The 21,629-nt window shown below is 40.0% G+C and overlaps 2 protein-coding genes across 3 annotated transcripts in view; one reads left to right on the top strand and one right to left on the bottom strand.

Annotated features, from left to right (window-relative positions):
- Positions 1–1,878, bottom strand: part of LOC118369118 (ensconsin-like) — a 22,684-nt gene extending 20,806 nt beyond the window's left edge. The window contains exon 1 of the mRNA XM_052495863.1: positions 1,250–1,878. Within this exon, the coding sequence (XP_052351823.1) occupies positions 1,250–1,385 (136 nt within the window). The 5' untranslated portion in view covers positions 1,386–1,878. The remainder of the gene's footprint in view (positions 1–1,249) is intronic.
- A 12,693-nt stretch (positions 1,879–14,571) lies between these two features.
- LOC118369119 (otoferlin-like) overlaps positions 14,572–21,629 on the top strand; it is a 46,779-nt gene continuing 39,721 nt past the window's right edge. For both annotated transcript variants that reach the window (XM_052496595.1, XM_052496596.1), the window contains exons 1-5: positions 14,572–14,622; positions 14,726–14,857; positions 15,055–15,117; positions 17,083–17,167; positions 17,284–17,443. In XM_052496595.1, the coding sequence (XP_052352555.1) occupies positions 14,587–14,622; positions 14,726–14,857; positions 15,055–15,117; positions 17,083–17,167; positions 17,284–17,443 (476 nt within the window). In that variant the 5' untranslated portion in view covers positions 14,572–14,586. The remainder of the gene's footprint in view (positions 14,623–14,725; positions 14,858–15,054; positions 15,118–17,082; positions 17,168–17,283; positions 17,444–21,629) is intronic.

The raw sequence follows: 21,629 nt of genomic DNA on the forward strand, positions 1-21,629 counted from the left end.
TAATGGGTTTTATAATACTGGTTATTATAATAATGGGTGTTATAATAATGGATAGTATAATAATGGGTGTTATAATACTGGTTATTATAATAATGGGTGTTATAATAATGGATAGTATAATAATGGGTGTTATAATACTGGTTATTATAATAATGGGTGTTATAATAATGGATAGTATAATAATGGGTGTTATAATACTGGTTATTATAATAATGGGTGTTATAATAATGGATAGTATAATAATGGGTGTTATAATAATGGATAGTATAATAATGGGTGTTATAATACTGGGTGTTATAATAATGGATTGTATAATAATGGGTGTTATAATAATGGATAGTATAATAATGGGTGTTATAATAATGGGTGTTATAATACTGGGTAGTATAATAATGGATAGTATAATAATGGGTGTTATAATAATGGGTAGTATAATAATGGATAGTATAATAATGGGTGTTATAATAATGGGTGTTATAATAATGGGTGTTATAATACTGGATAGTATAATAATGGATAGTATAATAATGGGTGTTATAATAATGGGTGTTATAATACTGGGTAGTATAATAATGGATAGTATAATAATGGGTGTTATAATAATGGGTAGTATAATAATGGGTGTTATAATAATGGGTGTTATAATACTGGGTAGTATAATAATGGGTGTTATAATACTGGATAGTATAATAATGGGTGTTATAATAATGGATAGTATAATAATGGGCATCAATGCATCCTACTGAATCAGGCCTATGATACGTGTTGATGTTTACCACAGCAGAGATAGAGGGTGATTCAATAAGCTACTTCATTACCTCACTGTTTACAAAACAAAATGGCAGTAGCGAATAGATATCTCCAGATATGAGGCAATATCAGATAATCTGATCCATTGGTACATGTCAGGAATAAATACTACATAATAAATCTAAAATAAGATAATTACTATATTATGTGGCCTACATACATGATGGAACATATCCTCACTGATGATAAACTGGAAGAGAGAGGCTGATTCTGACTGATTCTGCTTCAGACAACCTGTCCTGTATATAAACACAGTTAACGGCAAGGCAAAGCTACAATACCAACCTCATGTCAATGACCTCCATGTCATTCTATAAACACAGTGAACACCCCACAGTGAAGCTATCATCCTCACCATCGCAAAGCTACAGTTACCCACCACCCTGTACCCCCCCCCCCTGCAGTAAAGAAACAGCCATATCAACGCAACAGTACCCACCTCTCTGTCTCCCGGCTCTGCTCTCCTTTTTCTGCTTGTCTAGAGTATCTCTGGTAGAAAGACCCTTTCTGTCTTCTTGGGGTGCAATCTTCTTGCTGGGGGTCTCCCTGTGTTCCCTCTTCTGTATCACAGCCATGTTACTGTTAGGCACTGAGCAGGGAACACCACAACTCTTCCTCCTCCTCTTCCTCTCCTCCTTTTATAGTTCTATTTCAAAATGCCTGTACTGTTCTGTGTGTCCTCCTGCTCCCCTGTGCTCACTGTGCAGCTGACCGACTGCCTCTTGCTCATCTTCGAAATTCAAACAAATAGAAGATAAAAAGGGAGGAAAAAGCCATATGGGGTAAATGGATAAAACCAGCTGACTTGCTGCAGTTCTGGGCTGGTTAGATCCTGCATCCAGATTCAGTGCTGTGGAAAACACAGATATGCATAATCCAAAATAACACACTGAGTTAAATCTTTGAGAATATAAAACACATTTCTCTCTCCCAGTTCCTATCAGGATCCTTTATAAACTAGATTAGAGTCATGGATGCTCTACAGCATGGTGAGAAGCTCTATCCTCCTCTCTCTGTCTCTCTCTCTGTGTGGCTCGTTGCTCTACTGAAACGGTTACTTCCCTTTTAAATGTCCCTCACAGCTCACAGACCCCGGAGTGCTGCTCTGCTCTCTTTAGCTACTGAGTGGCACGTACTGCAGTTGTGTCACTTTAATTCAACACACCCACCACCACACTACCACACTACACACTGCTGAATGAGTCCCAAATGGCACCCAATTCCCTATGTAGTGCACTACTTTTGTCCAGGGCCTATAGGACTCTGATCAACACTAGTGCGTGCACTATACAGGGAATAGGGTGCCTTTTGGGACTGAACCAGAGCCAGCTAAATGGAAAAGAAATATTCAGTGCAGGAGAATTGGGGGACGGAGGGAAAGAGGGAGGCAAAGACAGTCACTGGCAGGCAAATTAATCTGTCTGGCCTTGTTCTGTGAATGGTTGCCGGGACAACAGTGGTGCATCACTGTACTGTATGCCTTCGTGGCATCCTATTCCCTATACAGTGCACTGTAGGTCTCTGGGCTCACTCGTAGGGCTCTGGTCAAAAGGAGTGCATTAGATAGGTAATAGGGAGCCATTTGGGACGTAGCCTATACAACAGAATGACATGATGGATGGTAACTCACCCTGTCTTCGGTATGAATCTGACACAAGGGATGGAGGGATATTTATACCCTGCAATCCCACAATGCTTCACTGGGTGAGTCACTGACATCCTCAGCCACTAGATGGAGGTATTTCCTTATTGGCTTGTGATGGGCTAGCCTCAAACCCAGCAATTCTAGAGAAGAATAGTGAGTGTGATGACTGGCAGCCAGCGAGTCAGACTCTAGGACAGTAGCTTAGCATTTAGCCTCTAGGAAAGTAGCTTAGCATTTAGCCTCTAGGACAGTAGCTTAGCATTTAGCCTCTTGGACAGTAGCTTAGCATTTCGCCTATAATGTCTTAGCTTTGAGCCTCTAAAATAGGAGCTTAGCTTTCATCTTATTGAGTGAGTTTGAGTTTATTTTATTTTTTCAGGGACAGTGCACATTAATCAGCATTTCAGTAAAAGTAAAAGGCAAATTTTCAACTGCAGTCCCTGGGCAGGTTGTTAAAAACAATTACAATACAGACAATCAATGAGCAGTGAGCACACGCAGAGCATCATTGGACAACCAAGACATAGCATGCAGCCAGAGCACAAAAAAGCAACAAGCCAAAATCCATAAAAGTTTTATAGGACAGTAGCTTAGCTTTGAGCCTCTAGGACAGTAGCTTAGCTTTCATCTTCTAGGACAGTAGCTTTGCTTTCATCTTCTAGGACAGTAACTTAGCTTTCATCTTCTAGGACAGTAGCTTTGCTTTCATCTTCTAGGACAGTAACTTAGCTTTCATCTTCTAGGACAGTAGCTTTGCTTTCATCTTCTAGGACAGTAACTTAGCTTTCATCTTCTAGGACAGTAGCTTAGCTTTCATCTTCTAGGACAGTAGCTTAGCTTTCATCTTCTAGGACAGTAGCTTAGCTTTCATCTTCTAGGACAGTAACTTAGCTTTCATCTTCTAGGACAGTAACTTAGCTTTCATCTTCTAGGACAGTAACTTAGCTTTCATCTTCTAGGACAGTAGCTTAGCTTTCATCTTCTAGGACAGTAGCTTAGCTTTCATCTTCTAGGACAGTAACTTAGCTTTCATCTTCTAGGACAGTAGCTTAGCTTTCATCTTCTAGGACAGTAACTTAGCTTTCATCTTCTAGGACAGTAACTTAGCTTTCATCTTCTAGGACAGTAACTTAGCTTTCATCTTCTAGGGCAGTCACTTAGCTTTCAGCCTCCTTATATCCAGGGAGATGTTTCAATACTCTACATTGGTTTACTTTCTTCGTTTCCTTTCTTTCACAATCACTGATTAAGGGACTGGATAAGATCCCTCTTATATCATGCAGGATCAGTCATCATGGAGGAAAGGAATCCATCTCAACTGAGGTATCCACTTCACCTAACAACTGATTATTCATACAAAGTAACATGTTGATAACATTTAAAAAAAACTTTATTGCACTTCAGTCTGGGATGAACATTGCCAATTCAGGATGCCACATTTTTGTAAATGTTTGTTTTTCACAATAAATGGGAAATCACAATCAAGTTGAAAATGAAAAAGCATGCGGCACATGACAACTCGTTCAACTTACAACAAGTAAAAGTCTGACTTTGCGTTATTGTTCTCATAACAGTCATACATGCACAAACTGAGACAATGTACTCTCTGTAGCATGGAAAAATCTCTTGTCTTTATCACTGAATATCATCACATATAGCAAAGACCGGTGAACCTTTTTTTCCACATGGGGCATACATAACATTTCATCAGTATCCTAGGCCAGTATCATTGAGCATGATTTATATCCATTGAAAGTTTAGTCCAGGGCTTACTCCGAGAAACTGGTCCTAAATGTCTGAGACCCTACACTGTCAGAACACTGACCCTACACTGCCAGAACTGTGTCTATGGAGTGTTGTGCGACAAAGGTCTCACAACTTGTGGTGGAGTCTACAGTCTCATGGTTCTCGCTAAGATGGTTTGTTATGGTCCTAGAGTGGCTAGAGAGCTTGGAGTCTGTGCCCGTGGTGGAGAGAGATGGAGATGGTAGGAACTCCTGATCCTGCTCTGTATTGATGTCTGTCTCTGTCTCAGTGGAAGGGGAGGGGCTGGGAGCAGTTTCTGTCCTATCAGAGGGGCTGGTGTTGCCTGGTCCTCTGGGCTTGACCAATCCCATCTCGCAGTCTTTGTTCCAGCCGGCCTCTGGGTGGTGGTCCAGGGGGGCCGAGTTGGAAGGAAATCAGTCACGTTTTAATTAAATTCATTAGGCCATATTTTTGTTCGGTGTAAATGCAGGGCCATGCACAGACCTTTCAAAGGGTAGGTGCTCAAAATGAAAGGGGACAGGTATTTCTGCCAATACACACTCACCACAAATTGTAACCAAGGCAGTTACTACATTGCCTCCTAAAGACATGATTGACATGGGGAAAAGAGGGTAGGCTATCAGCTGATAATTGATGTTGATGATTGATGTAAATCTGCTGGTTAGCTCAGTTATATTTTTACTGATTGTGATTTATCTTCGAATGTTCTTAAATAATAGCTTCATAATATAGCCGGATATTCATAATCTTCGAACTGATATATGGCTGGCTGGCTAGTATCTGAATATTTTTTAGCTAGGGTCTATACTACCTATATTCAGTGTTTAATTTGTAAATGTGGAGGTGCAGGAACAAAAGTGAGCGCAAGAGGGGATGACCTGGTAAGCTCTGAGGTGTCAATATAATAAAGCATTGCATGCATATCATCGCATTTGCATAGTGGCATCGAGCTGTAGAGTAGAGGAGCTTACAGAAGTTGCACACATGGAGAAAATGCACTGGCTCGATGTACACTCACTGGACTCGAACGACACACTCACACAAACACACACACGCGCACACATATTGACACCACTTACACACACATTCACATTCCTTCACACTCTTCACATACGCTGCTGCTACTCTCTGTTTATTATCTATGCATAGTCACTTTACCCCTACCTACATGTACATATTACCTCAATTACCTTGACTAACCTGTACCCCTGCACATTGACTCGGTACTAGTAACCCCTGTATATAGGCTTGTAGTTGTTATTATTGGGTTACTATTTTTCTTTTAGTTTCTTTAGCACATTTTTCTTATTTACTTTTGAAAAGTAAATTCCACAAATTAACTTTTAACAAGGCACACCTGTTAATTGAAATGCATTCCAGGTGACTAGCTCATGAAATTGGTTGAGAAAATGAATGCCAAGAGTGTGCAAAGCTGTCATCAAGGCAAAGGGTGGCTACTTTGAAGAATATAAAATCTAAAATATATTTAGATTTGTTTAACACTTTTTTGGTTACTACATGATTCCATATGTGTTATTTCATAGTTTTGATGTCTTCACTATTATTCTGCAATGTAGAAAATAGTACAAATTAAGAAAAACCCTTGAATGAGTAGGTGTGTCCAAACTTTTGACTGGTACTGTATGTTTAATAACATACATGCCCATATAAAACATATAAGTAACATATACAGTATATTGCCATATATTCGTTTTCAGAATGAAAGACTTCTGAAGCACCATGTGGTCCATATCAGCATATCTGCTTACACAGGTAATTGTTTCGCAGCTGGAAAGGGACAATCTACTGTGTATGTGTGTTAATTTCCATCAAAGTTGTTAAGGGATATCATGTTACTACCACGAGGGAGCCTTACTAACACCAGACATTAACATTGTCCTATGACAATAGATCCTGTCGCTCTCTATCCCTCTCTCAGCCAGGTAACGTCAGAAACATGGACTCCTAATGACAATGATTCTGTCTCTCTCTGCCTTTACTAAACCAGGTAGAACCAGAGTGTTAGGATGACACAGTACAACCCAGTCGTCAGATGTCATACCTACAAAGCCAACGAAGCACATACACATCTCCAACCACCACCCGTCTACCCGACAGACAAATAAGGGCTGTGGACATGGATAAGATTGGTATCAAGTCATTCTGTTATTCACCCTAGACTGCATTGGGAAAGGTGTCGTTTGTGAGGACTCAGTTGCAACCTTATACATTTCCATTGACGTAATCTATATACTGGTCCTCTCTCTAACACAGCAACACACATGCAGTAGTGAAGATGTTACAACCGGAAAATTACTATGTCATTTTAGACCAAGTGTGGTATTTGAAATGAAAGCTTTGACATACTGTATACCTAGATTTCTACTTCTTTACCACTGACCACTGACCAAAGTACATACCTATTTACCAAAAACCAAGTACAAAAAAACTAACTACAACACTTAAATCACACCTGTCTGTGTTTGTTTTGATATATCCTCTGTGGTGCTCTGGTGGATAAGGTTTATACACATTCTGTACGGACCAAAATGTTTCATTCAAATCCGTCAAAGAAGAGAAGAGGAAGCAAGAGGATGAAGAGGAAGAAAGAGGATGAAGAGGAAGCAAGAGGATGAAGAGGAAGCAAGAGGATGAAGAGGAAGCAAGAGGATGAAGAGGAAGAAAGAGGATGAAGAGGAAGAAAGAGGATGAAGAGGAAGAAAGAGGATGAAGAGGAAGCAAGAGGATGAAGAGGAAGAAAGAGGATGAAGAGGAAGAAAGAGGATGAAGAGGAAGAAAGAGGATGAAGAGGAAGAAAGAGGATGAAGAGGAAGAAAGCTGGCTGGCATCATGAGCCTTCAATGTCAACTCCTGCAGACAACAATGTCTCCTGGACTCCTCCTTAACCACACATTAGAGAATTAGTTACAGGTAGGTGAGTAATCTGAAGGGCTCTGCTGTGGTGACCCTTAGTGACAGATAGGTCAGTCATCCGAAGGGCCATGCGGGAGGGAGCGGGCCTGTCCCAGATGGCACCTTGTGTGGTGCCCTATATAGAGAGTAGGGAGTCATTTTGGGACACAATATCAGTTCAAATCTCCTCAGCCCTTAGTCTAAGGCCTGGTACTAAATCATGTAATTAAAAGCCCATTCTCTCAACAAGGACTGGCGTGTTGATGATGTCACCACGGCTACCACCCAGTCACACACACCACCTGCTGATCAGAACCCTCTTCAGAGAATTAGACTAAAGACAAACTATAGAATGAAGTGACTGGATAGAGGATCTGCTGAAAGTATTTGAATGATACACAACTAATAATATAGTGCTGTAATTTGTCACTTAGCAAGATGCTTGTCTCCAAGACAACCGACAGTACAGTGAGTGTATACAGTATGTGTGTATGTGATTCCTATGGGAATTGAACCCATGAACTTAGCCTGGCAAGTGCCACGCCAATGGAGCAACATAGGACAGTAATTGTATACAAAGTATTAACACACATTATACAACAAACCTTTGGTATTAAGCTTGGTACAGTAGCTTTCAGTTGAAAATGAGACCAGTAATATTTCTTTACATCTCATATTACATATGTATTGTAGAGATGCATTCTTTGTATCCAAACCAGAATCCATTTATTTTCTCTTGATGTGGGTGATACCTTCACACAATGAGGAAGACACATGCAACACTGGGTGGAACTAAAGCCTAAATAATTGACAGACTTGTTTTGTCGAATACAGGCAACATTAGACGTACTGCATGGCTGTCAGAGTATGTGTTATTGATGAGCTGGTGAGTTCTACTTTAGTGTTCAGTGGAACTTGTATTGGAACTGCTAAAGTGTGCTTTAGCTGAGTAATCAATGATTTTTGCTCAATGCCCATTTCATTTCTCGTGGAAGAAAGATTTAGGTCATTTCCCCCCAACAAGTCCTTGCTGTATTGTGTAGTTCGACTTTGTTTGGATTTCCACCACATTCCTACTTAGAAATGGGTGCTGGATCACTTGAAACATGTAGTCAGAAATCTTTAAAAGTTCAAAGTAATGTTAAACTCAGATGAATATGAGAACACGACACAGTGGTGTTTGTTCAGAATAGGGCTTGATGCCTTTTGATCCACCAAGATCATCTCCCTATTGGAGCAGTACCCCATGAATGATTTAAGGAAGATCATTCTTCCTATAGTAGTGACTGAGAAGTGCAGACTTTTTGTTATGTGGCCCGTAATTCTATCACAGGTCACTTTATTGATTAGCTTCCTGTTGTCTCGTACATACGCACACCTGACCTCACAAATATTAACAGATGTCTTTGGTTGCCGACAAAGAAATAGCCTAATTCTGGTCATACCTTTTCTGCCAACCCAACTTTTGTCACAATTCACAAAGCTACATTGAGGTTCTTTCCCATAGACACATTTCATTAACATAATTCATACATTATCAGACAAATTGGATTCATATTATGTGCTATATATGTTTGCATATCTGAACTTTAATGTCTTACAAAAAAAAAAGTTGCAGTGACTTGATGGAACAAGTCTTGTTGGCTAGTTTGGCTAGTGACGTCTCTCTCTCACCAACCTAGCTAGTTATAGTTGCCAGCCTGTCTCGAGTTCAACACTCATACACTATTCATTGACATATCACATCACTCCAGCCCAACTCCTGCCCTGGTCAAACCTTATTGTTTTTCGCGCAACTTTACTTTTTTGGCCTTTCAGTTTCTGCCTTATAAACGTCTGAAATGGCTATGTAGAATAACTATTTTGGAGAAAAACTTAATCACTCAAAGAGTTTTTTTATTTATTTCAACAGGAACCATTGAGAGTTCGTTTGAAGAAAAGGAAAGTGTGACGTTTTCTTTAATGGTATGTATGCAAATTATTCTAGACCATTTTTTGATAGAATTCATGGAGAGCAATGCTGTTGTATATAGCATAGACACAGCATAGTCTAAAGCCTTGTTTATATATAACATTGATTTGAATATTAAACGATGAATCCAACAGATCTCTTCTCACTGGGTTTTTCTCTCTGGTGTAAACTGTAGTTGGCTTTTCTCTCTGGTGTAAACTGTAGTTGGTTTTTATCTCTGGTGTAAACTGTAGTTGGGTTGTCTCTCTGGTGTAAACTGTAGTTGGTTTTTCTCTCTGGTGTGAACTGTAGTTGGTTTTTATCTCTGGTGTAAACTGTAGTTGGCTTTTCTCTCTGGTGTAAACTGTAGTTGGTTTTTATCTCTGGTGTAAACTGTAGTTGGGTTGTCTCTCTGGTGTAAACTGTAGTTGGTTTTTCTCTCTGGTGTAAACTGTAGTTGGCTTTTCTCTCTGGTGTAAACTGTAGTTGGTTTTTATCTCTGGTGTAAACTGTAGTTGGGTTGTCTCTCTGGTGTAAACTGTAGTTGGTTTTTCTCTCTGGTGTAAACTGTAGTTGGGTTGTCTCTCTGGTGTAAACTGTAGTTGGTTTTTCTCTCTGGAGTAAACTGTAGTTGGTTTTTCTCTCTAAGGTAAACTGTAGTTGGTTTTTCTCTCTGGTGTAAACTGTAGTTGGTTTTTATCTCTGGTGTAAACTGTAGTTGGGTTGTCTCTCTGGTGTAAACTGTAGTTGGTTTTTCTCTCTGGAGTAAACTGTAGTTGGTTTTTCTCTCTAAGGTAAACTGTAGTTGGTTTTTCTCTCTGGTGTAAACTGTAGTTGGCCTTTCTCTCTGGTGTAAACTGTAGTTGATTTTTCTCTCTGGTGTAAACTGTAGTTGGTTTTTCTCTCTGGTGTAAACTGTAGTTGGCCTTTCTCTCTGGTGTAAACTGAAGTTGGCTTTTCTCTGGTGTAAACTGTAGTTGACTTTTCTCTCTGGTGTAAACTGTAGTTGTTTTTTCTCTCTGGTGTAAACTGTAGTTGGTTTTTCTCTCTGGTGTAAACTGTAGTTGGCCTTTCTCTCTGGTGTAAACTGAAGTTGGCTTTTCTCTGGTGTAAACTGTAGTTGACTTTTCTCTCTGGTGTAAACTGTAGTTGTTTTTTCTCTCTGGTGTAAACTGTAGTTGGGTTGTCTCTCTGATGTAAACTGTAGTTGGCCTTTCTCTCTGGTGTAAACTGTAGTTGGCTTTTCTCTCTGGTGTAAACTGTAGTTGGCCTTCCTCTCTGGTGTAAACTGTAGTTGGCCTTTCTCTCTGGTGTAAACTGTAGTTGGCTTTTCTCTCTGGTGTAAACTGTAGTTTGTTTTTCTCTCTGGTGTAAAATTTAGTTGGTTTTTCTCTCTCGTGTAAACTGTAGTTGGCCTTTCTCTCTGGTGTAAAATGTAGTTGGCCTTTCTCTCTGGTGTAAACTGTAGTTGGCTTTTCTCTCTGGTGTAAACTGTAGTTGGCCTTTCTCTCTGGTGTAAACTGTAGTCGGCTTTTCTCTCTGGTGTAAACTGTAGTAGTTTTTTCTCCCTGGTGTAAACTGTAGTTGGTTTTTATCTCTGGTGTAAACTGTAGTTGGCTTTTCTCTCTGGTGTAAACTGTAGTTGGCTTTTCTCTCTGGTGTAAACTGTAGTTGGTTTTTATCTCTGGTGTAAACTGTAGTTGGTTTTTCTCTCTGGTGTAAACTGTAGTTGGCTTTTCTCTCTGGTGTAAACTGTAGTTGGGTTGTCTCTCTGGTGTAAACTGTAGTTGTTTTTTCTCTCTGGTGTAAACTGTAGTTGGTTTTTCTCTCTGGTGTAAACTGTAGTTGTTTTTTCTCTCTGGTGTAAACTGTAGTTGGTTTTTCTCTCTGGTGTAAACTGTAGTTGGCTTTTCTCTCTGGTGTAAACTGTAGTTGGTTTTTATCTCTGGTGTAAACTGTAGTTGGCTTTTCTCTCTGGTGTAAACTGTAGTTGGCTTTTCTCTCTGGTGTAAACTGTAGTTGGTTTTTATCTCTGGTGTAAACTGTAGTTGGTTTTTCTCTCTGGTGTAAACTGTAGTTGGTTTTTCTCTCTGGTGTAAACTGTAGTTGGCTTTTCTCTCTGGTGTAAACTGTAGTTGGTTTTTATCTCTGGTGTAAACTGTAGTTGGTTTTTCTCTCTGGTGTAAACTGTAATTGTTTTTTCTCTCTGGTGTAGTAGGCCTAGATGCTATGTGGATTTTACTGGACTCCTATTAGATTGTGAAGTAGGCCTAGATGTTATGTGGATTTTACTGGACTCCTATTAGATTGTGAAGTAGGCCTAGATGTTATGTGGATTTTACTGGACTCCTATTAGATTGTGAAGTAGGCCTAGATGCTGTGTGGATTTTACTGGACTCCTATTAGATTGTGAAGTAGGCCTAGATGCTATGTGGATTTTACTGGACTCCTATTAGATTGCAAAATGTTGCTGCCATGTGAAGCATTTAAATGCATGGTCTCATCTCATTCAATGTTTTATAAGTACTTAGATGTTTGTTAGCAATTTCATGATGGTTTCACCAACATTTCTGTGTAGAGCTTGTTATTAATAATATCATCAGTCATGAATAAACTGATGCTTTACATTTAGTTTTATATTGCATGACTAATTATTGTGAGTGCTTTTTTCCCTTCTTTTTCACAAAGCATGTGAAATGTATCCGTGGTTAATTGATGTATTAAGGTCATGGGATGTGAATTATTAAAGTCCCCATCGGAGGCCAAATGAGGTGGTAGAATGGAAATCAGGCTACCTGCCTTAAGAAATACCCTGGACTAGGTTCAAATGACACCCTATTCACTATACAGGGCACTACATTTGATTAGGGCCCATAGGGAATAGGATACCATTTGAGACTGACAAACTCATTCTTATGCTTTGCCATGAGAGGAGACTGGTTGTGTGTTCAAAATGGCGCTCTATTACCTACACAGGGCACTGGTCAAAAGTAGTGCGCTGTAAATGGACCAGAAGAGCTCAAATCAATCGAATCAACAGTGTAGAATTTGTTGATTTAGTAACTCCAAAACGTAGTCTACACAATCATTATGCAACGGGTGGGTCTAATCCTGAATGTTGATTGGTTAAAACTGCATTCTACGCATCAATAACCTCCCACAAAATGACCCTACTTTATTTACTTCACAGAGCAAGAAGAGGACTATTCTGAAACATGAAGAAATCACGTGGCCATAAGTCAGACCACGGGAAAGGAGGAGGGGGTACAGACACACACACACACACACACACACACACACACACACACACACACACACACACACACACACACACACACACACACATGCACACACCAATTGTTTCATTTAAAATAATGGAGATAAGTAAAATGCTTTCATACAACCTTTGGTCCCACTTACTGTGATAAAATGCAGATTAAAATGTGTAACAAAACCTACAATAAATTGTAAACAGTAACATTAAACATTAATACCAACCAAAATTAATACAAGACATTTTAAAAAGTCACACAAACAACCTTAAAGGGTGGTTGTCGAGCTTAGCTATCGTCATCCTGTCAGGCTGTTCTGACAGGTGTGGCCTCCTTGACTGTGATTGTCCAGGCGATGAGGCTGCCATCTTGGAGACAGAGGACCTGGACTTCACGGGAGGGATGGGAGGGGGAGGGGGTCTTGACCCTGACACCATCTCCCTGGCCTCAGTCACAGCCGTCACCACTAACGTCTCCAACAAGAGGTAAGCACAGCACACTTCTATGGTGCTTGTGGTTTGCTATTCTATTTACACATAAAATACACTTCTATGTACACTGAACAAAAATATACATGCAACATGCAACAAGTTCAAAGATTTTACTGAGTTACAGTTCATATAAGGAAATCAGTCAATGGAAATGAATTCATTAGGCCCTAAACTATGGGTTTCACATGACTGGGAATACAAATTGTACAGATACGTTTAAAAAAAAACAGAGGTGTGGATCAAAAAACCAATCAGTATCTGGTGTGACCGCCTCATGCAGCGTGACACATCTCCTTCACATGGAGTTGATCAGGCTGTTGATTGTGGCCTGTGAAATGCTGTCCCACTTTTCTTCAATGGCTGTGCGAAGCTGCTGGACATTGCATGCGGGCCCATGCATTGCGCCCGGCCCACCACAGGAGTCACTAGTGCGCAATGGGACAGGAAGATCCCTGCCGGCCAAACCCTCCCCTAATCCGGACAACGCTGGGCCAATTGTGTGCCGCCCCATGTGTCTCCCGGCCGCGGCCGGCTGCGACAGAGCCTGGACTCGAACCAGGATCTCTAAGATCTGCTTTAATATTGCAGATAGATTGTAGCTTCCATCAATGTAATTCTCTGCATCATTTCCAATCCCCCATATCTATATTTTCCTTTATTATTTTCCTGTAACCCCGTAATGGACAACAACACCTCTACTTCCAGCTTATACATACTATACACATTTGAAATAGTATAAACTACATGGACAGTACCAAAACAAATCATTTAATAATTTTAAGTCTCTTCGCAGCAAAATCTGCAGAGCAGGGATGGTTGTATCCAAGGCTGATTTTTTTCTTGAGCGGATGGTTGGGGGGACAGGAACATAATTACAAATCATTTGTAGACTGTAAATTGACCGCAAACAGATATACTATTTGACTAAGACATTAATAATTTCAAACCTTACTTACGATCACGTGTCTCTCTATTATGCGTGGGAATGCTTGGGAACAGATTTCTAATGAAAATCATGGAGCTGGTGTTTTTAGTATTTTATTTTAAAACATTCGGTGCACGGGACACCAGTTGGGGAGCCCTGACATACAGCGTGTCTGCCATCTGCATAGTACAGTTGAAACCTGGATTCATCCATGAAGAGCACACTTCTCCAGTGTGCCAGTGGCCATGGAAGGTGAGCATTCGCCCATTGAAGACGATGCCAAACTGCAGTCAGGTCAAGACCCCGGTGAGGACGACAAGCATCTGTGTCATTGTGTTGTGTGACAAAACTGCACATTTTAGAGTGGCCTTTTATTGTCCCCAGCACAAGGTGCACCTGCGTAATGATCATGCTGTTTAATCATCTTCTTGATCTGCCACACCTTTCAGGTGAATGGATTATCTTGGCAGAGGAGAAATACTCACTAACAGGGATGTAAAGAAATTTGTGCAAAACAATTGAGATAAATAAGCTTTTTGTTAGTATGGAACATTTCTGGGATCTTTTATTTCAGCTTATGAAACATGTAACCAAAACTTTACATGTTGTGTTCATATTTTTGTTCAATGAAGTAAGATAGCATAGAAGCAAACTCTGCGTGTTGGATTGAAGACAGGTGTTTCAATGACATTGTTTACCATGTAGTATCCTGTAGGTTTACAGAATTCTGAAATGAAAGTCTGCATTGATTTAATCACACTAAAACATATTTCTATCATGTGTCTAACGTCAGATCAAAACCAGACATTAAGATGGAACCTAGTGCCGGGAGACCAGTGGATTACCAAGTAAATTAAACTATACAGTATGCTCAATGAATCAAGGAATAATCCGAATGTAACATATTGTTGTACTCCAGAGTGTTTCTACATGATAATCCTATTTCACCAGGTTAGTGTTACCATCGTAGAGGCCAGACAGCTAGTAGGGCTGAACATGGACCCAGTGGTCTGTGTGGAGATCGGAGACGATAAGAAGTACACTCAGATGAAGGAGTCGACAAACTGCCCATATTACAATGAGGTAACCAGCCTGCTCTGGAATGATGATGCGGAGGAGGAGGAGGAGGTTGATGATGATGATGAGTGTGATGATGATGATTATAACAAGGTCTACAGCATTGTACTTGAATATTTAGTAAATGTTCAATAAAGCTACACATTTTAACAGCAAACTTCATTACCCTCATGCATTTATTTTATCTCACATTTCTCTTTTAGTATTTTGTCTTTGACTTCCACGTCCCATCGGATGTTATGTTTGACAAGATCCTGAAGCTTTCGGTGAGTAGCTCTACCACCATACAAACAAACAAACAGCTGTGCTACAATTCCCCTCCCTATCTAGATGAATGGGGAGCCATGGGAATCGCTGTGTCTATTATTCATATAGTCTATAATTCCTCTGCCTATCTAGATGAATGGGGAGCCATGGGAATCGCTGTGTCTATTATTCATATAGTCTATAATTCCCCTCCCTATCTAGATGAATGGGGAGCCATGGGAATCGCTGTGTTTATTATTCATATAGTCTATAATTCCTCTGCCTATCTAGATGAATGGGGAGCCATGGGAATCGCTGTGTTTATTATTCATATAGTCTATAATTCCCTCCCTATCTAGATGAATGGGGAGCCATGGGAATCGCTGTGTCTATTATTCATATAGTCTATAATTCCCTCCCTATCTAGATGAATGGGGAGCCATGGGAATCGCTGTGTCTATTATTCATATAGTCTATAATTCCCCTCCCTATCTAGATGAATGGGGAGCCATGGGAATCGCTGTGTTTATTATTCATATAGTCTATAATTCCCTCCCTATCTAGATGAATGGGGAGCCATGGGAATCGCTGTGTCTATTATTCATATAGTCTATAATTCCCCTCCCTATCTAGATGAATGGGGAGCCATGGGAATCGCTGTGTTTATTATTCATATAGTCTATAATTCCTCTGCCTATCTAGATGAATGGGGAGCCATGGGAATCGCTGTGTCTATTATTCATATAGTCTATAATTCCCTCCCTATCTAGATGAATGGGGAGCCATGGGAATCGCTGTGTCTATTATTCATATAGTCTATAATTCCCCTCCCTATCTAGATGAATGGGGAGCCATGGGAATCGCTGTGTCTATTATTCATATAGTCTATAATTCCTCTCCCTATCTAGATGAATGGGGAGCCATGGGAATCGCTGTGTCTATTATTCATATAGTCTATAATTCCTCTCCCTATCTAGATGAATGGGGAGCCATGGGAATCGCTGTGTCTATTATTCATATAGTCTATAATTCCTCTCCCTATCTAGATGAATGGGGAGCCATGGGAATCGCTGTGTCTATTATTCATATAGTCTAGAATTCCTCTCCCTATCTAGATGAATGGGGAGCCATGGGAATCGCTGTGTCTATTATTCATATAGTCTATAATTCCCTCCCTATCTAGATGAATGGGGAGCCATGGGAATCGCTGTGTCTATTATCCATATAGTCTATAATTCCTCTCCCTATCTAGATGAATGGGGAGCCATGGGAATCGCTGTGTCTATTATTCATATAGTCTATAATTCCCCTCCCTATCTAGATGAATGGGGAGCCATGGGAATCGCTGTGTCTATTATTCATATAGTCTATAATTCCTCTCCCTATCTAGATGAATGGGGAGCCATGGGAATCGCTGTGTCTATTATTCATATAGTCTATAATTCCCCTCCCTATCTAGATGAATGGGGAGCCATGGGAATCGCTGTGTCTATTATTCATATAGTCTATAATTCCTCTCCCTATCTAGATGAATGGGGAGCCATGGGAATCGCTGTGTCTATTATTCATATAGTCTATAATTCCTCTCCCTATCTAGATGAATGGGGAGCCATGGGAATCGCTGTGTCTATTATTCATATAGTCTATAATTCCCCTCCCTATCTAGATGAATGGGGAGCCATGGGAATTGCTGTGTCTATTATTCATACAGTCTATAATTCCTCTCCCTATCAAGATGAATGGGGAGCCATGGGAATCGCTGTCTATTATTCATATAGTCTATAATTCCCCTCCCTATCTAGATGAATGGGGAGCCATGGGAATCGCTGTGTCTATTATTCATATAGTCTATAATTCCCCTCCCTATCTAGATGAATGGGGAGCCATGGGAATCGCTGTGTCTATTATTCATACAGTCTTTCATAATAGTCAACTCAGGTCACATGTTACTGAAGCACATTACAATCTGCTTATCCATCCCTCAGGTCATCCACTCCAAGAACCTGCTGCGTAGTGGCACCCTGGTTGGCTCCTTCAAACTAGACATAGGCACCGTCTACTCACAGCCAGGTCAGGGAGAAACAGAGAGAAACATAGTAGCTACTAGCGACCCATCTATGGTTCTGGTGCTGATCGTTGTTCATATTCATGTTGATGTTTTATTTTATTTAAAAAATGTTCAACAGAACACCAGTTTTTCCACAAATGGGCCCTTCTCTCTGACCCTGATGACATCACTGCCGGGTGCAAAGGTTACATTAAATGTGACATCGCCGTTGTCGGGAAAGGAGACAACATCAAGACTCCCCACAAGGCCACAGAAACCGATGAAGATGACATAGAAGGGTAAACAATGACCAACATATTACTGGGGATATAAGTGAACCCTAACCTACATATTACCGGGGATATGAATGAACCCTTACCTACATATTACTGGGGATATGAATGAACCCTTACCTACATATTACTGGGGATATGAGTGAACCCTAAGCTACATATTACTGGGGATATGAGTGAACCCTAACCTACATATTACTGGGGATATGAATGAACCCTAACCTACATATTACTGGGGATATGAGTGAACCCTAACCTACATATTACTGGGGATATGAATGAACCCTAACCTACATATTACTGGGGATATGAATGAACCCTAACCTACATATTAATGGGGATATGAGTGAACCCTAACCTACATATTACTGGGGATATGAGTGAACCCTAACCTACATATTACTGGGGATATGAGTGAACCCTAACCTACATATTACTGGGGATATGAATGAACCCTAACCTACATATTACTGGGGATATGAATGAACCCTAACCTACATATTACTGGGGATATGAATGAACCCTAACCTACATATTACTGGGGATATGAATGAACCCTAACCTACATATTACTGGGGATATGAATGAACCATAACCTACATATTACTGGGGATATGAGTGAACCCTAACCTACATATTACTGGGGATATGAGTGAACCCTAACCTACATATTACTGGGGATATGAATGAACCCTAACCTACATATTACTGGGGATATGAATGAACCCTAACCTACATATTACTGGGGATATGAGTGAACCCTAACCTACATATTAATGGGGATATGAATGAACCCTAACCTACATATTACTGGGGATATGAATGAGAAAAGCACTAATACTGTAGAGGTAATTAACCCTAACCTACATATTACTGGGGATATGAATGAACCCTAACCTGCATATTACTGGGGATATGAATGAACCCTAAGCTGCATATTACTGGGGATATGAATGAACCCTAACCTACATATTACTGGGGATATGAGTGAACCCTAACCTGCATATTACTGGGGATATGAATGAACCCTAACCTACATATTACTGGGGATATGAGTGAACCCTAACCTGCATATTACTGGGGATATGAATGAACCCTAACCTACATATTACTGGGGATATGAATGAACCCTAACCTACATATTACTGGGGATATGAATGAACCCTAACCTACATATTACTGGGGATATGAATGAACCCTAACCTACATATTACTGGGGATATGAATGAACCCTAACCTACATATTACTGGGGATATGAATGAACCCTAACCTACATATTACTGGGGATATGAATGAACCCTAACCTACATATTACTGGGGATATGAATGAACCCTAACCTACATATTACTGGGGATATGAATGAACCCTAACCTACATATTACTGGGGATATGAATGAACCCTAACCTACATATTACTGGGGATATGAATGAACCCTAACCTACATATTACTGGGGATATGAATGAACCCTAACCTACATATTACTGGGGATATGAATGAACCCTAACCTGCATATTACTGGGGATATGAGTGAACCCTTACCTACATATTACTGGGGATATGAATGAACCCTAACCTACATATTACTGGGGATATGAATGAACCCTAACCTACATATTACTGGGGATATGAATGAACCCTAACCTACATATTACTGGGGATATGAATGAACCCTAACCTACATATTACTGGGGATATGAATGAACCCTAACCTACATATTACTGGGGATATGAGTGAACCCTAAGCTGCATATTACTGGGGATATGAATGAACCCTAACCTACATATTACTGGGGATATGAGTGAACCCTAAGCTGCATATTACTGGGGATATGAATGAACCCTAACCTACATATTACTGGGGATATGAGTGAACCCTAACCTGCATATTACTGGGGATATGAATGAACCCTAACCTACATATTAATGGGGATATGAATGAACCCTAACCTGCATATTACTGGGGATATGAATAAACCCTAACCTACATATTACTGGGGATATGAATGAACCCTAACCTACATATTAATGGGGATATGAATGAACCCTAACCTGCATATTACTGGGGATATGAATGAACCCTAACCTACATATTACTGGGGATATGAATGAACCCTAACCTACATATTAATGGGGATATGAATGAACCCTAACCTGCATATTACTGGGGATATGAATGAACCCTAACCTACATATTACTGGGGATATGAATGAGAAAAGCACTAATACTGTAGAGGTAATTAACCCTAACCTACATATTACTGGGGATATGAATGAACCCTAACCTGCATATTACTGGGGATATGAATGAACCCTAACCTACATATTACTGGGGATATGAATGAACCCTAACCTACATATTACTGGGGATATGAATGAACCCTAACCTACATATTACTGGGGATATGAGTGAACCCTAACCTACATATTACTGGGGATATGAATGAACCCTAACCTACATATTACTGGGGATATGAATGAACCCTAACCTACATATTAATGGGGATATGAATGAACCCTAACCTGCATATTACTGGGGATATGAATGAACCCTAACCTACATATTACTGGGGATATGAATGAACCCTAACCTACATATTACTGGGGATATGAATGAGAAAAGCACTAATACTGTAGAGGTAATTAACCCTAACCTACATATTACTGGGGATATGAATGAACCCTAACCTTCATATTACTGGGGATATGAGTGAACCCTAACCTACATATTACTGGGGATATGAATGAACCCTAACCTACATATTAATGGGGATATGAGTGAACCCTAACCTACATATTACTGGGGATATGAGTGAACCCTAACCTACATATTACTGGGGATATGAGTGAACCCTAACCTACATATTACTGGGGATATGAATGAACCCTAACCTACATATTACTGGGGATATGAATGAACCCTAACCTACATATTACTGGGGATATGAATGAACCCTAACCTACATATTACTGGGGATATGAATGAACCCTAACCTACATATTACTGGGGATATGAATGAACCCTAACCTACATATTAATGGGGATATGAATGAACCCTAACCTACATATTACTGGGGATATGAGTGAACCCTAACCTACATATTACTGGGGATATGAATGAACCCTAACCTACATATTACTGGGGATATGAATGAACCCTAACCTACATATTACTGGGGATATGAATGAACCCTAACCTACATATTACTGGGGATATGAATGAACCCTAACCTACATATTACTGGGGATATGAATGAACCCTAACCTACATATTACTGGGGATATGAATGAACCCTAACCTACATATTACTGGGGATATGAGTGAACCCTAACCTACATATTACTGGGGATATGAGTGAACCCTAACCTACATATTACTGGGGATATGAATGAACCCTAACCTACATATTACTGGGGATATGAATGAACCCTAACCTACATATTACTGGGGATATGAGTGAACCCTAACCTACATATTAATGGGGATATGAATGAACCCTAACCTACATATTACTGGGGATATGAATGAGAAAAGCACTAATACTGTAGAGGTAATTAACCCTAACCTACATATTACTGGGGATATGAATGAACCCTAACCTGCATATTACTGGGGATATGAATGAACCCTAAGCTGCATATTACTGGGGATATGAATGAACCCTAACCTACATATTACTGGGGATATGAGTGAACCCTAACCTGCATATTACTGGGGATATGAATGAACCCTAACCTACATATTACTGGGGATATGAGTGAACCCTAACCTGCATATTACTGGGGATATGAATGAACCCTAACCTACATATTACTGGGGATATGAATGAACCCTAACCTACATATTACTGGGGATATGAATGAACCCTAACCTACATATTACTGGGGATATGAATGAACCCTAACCTACATATTACTGGGGATATGAATGAACCCTAACCTACATATTACTGGGGATATGAATGAACCCTAACCTACATATTACTGGGGATATGAATGAACCCTAACCTACATATTACTGGGGATATGAATGAACCCTAACCTACATATTACTGGGGATATGAATGAACCCTAACCTACATATTACTGGGGATATGAATGAACCCTAACCTACATATTACTGGGGATATGAATGAACCCTAACCTACATATTACTGGGGATATGAATGAACCCTAACCTACATATTACT

This window comes from Oncorhynchus keta, chromosome 35 (genome assembly GCF_023373465.1).
Source record: "Oncorhynchus keta strain PuntledgeMale-10-30-2019 chromosome 35, Oket_V2, whole genome shotgun sequence".
Lineage (NCBI taxonomy): Eukaryota > Metazoa > Chordata > Actinopteri > Salmoniformes > Salmonidae > Oncorhynchus > Oncorhynchus keta.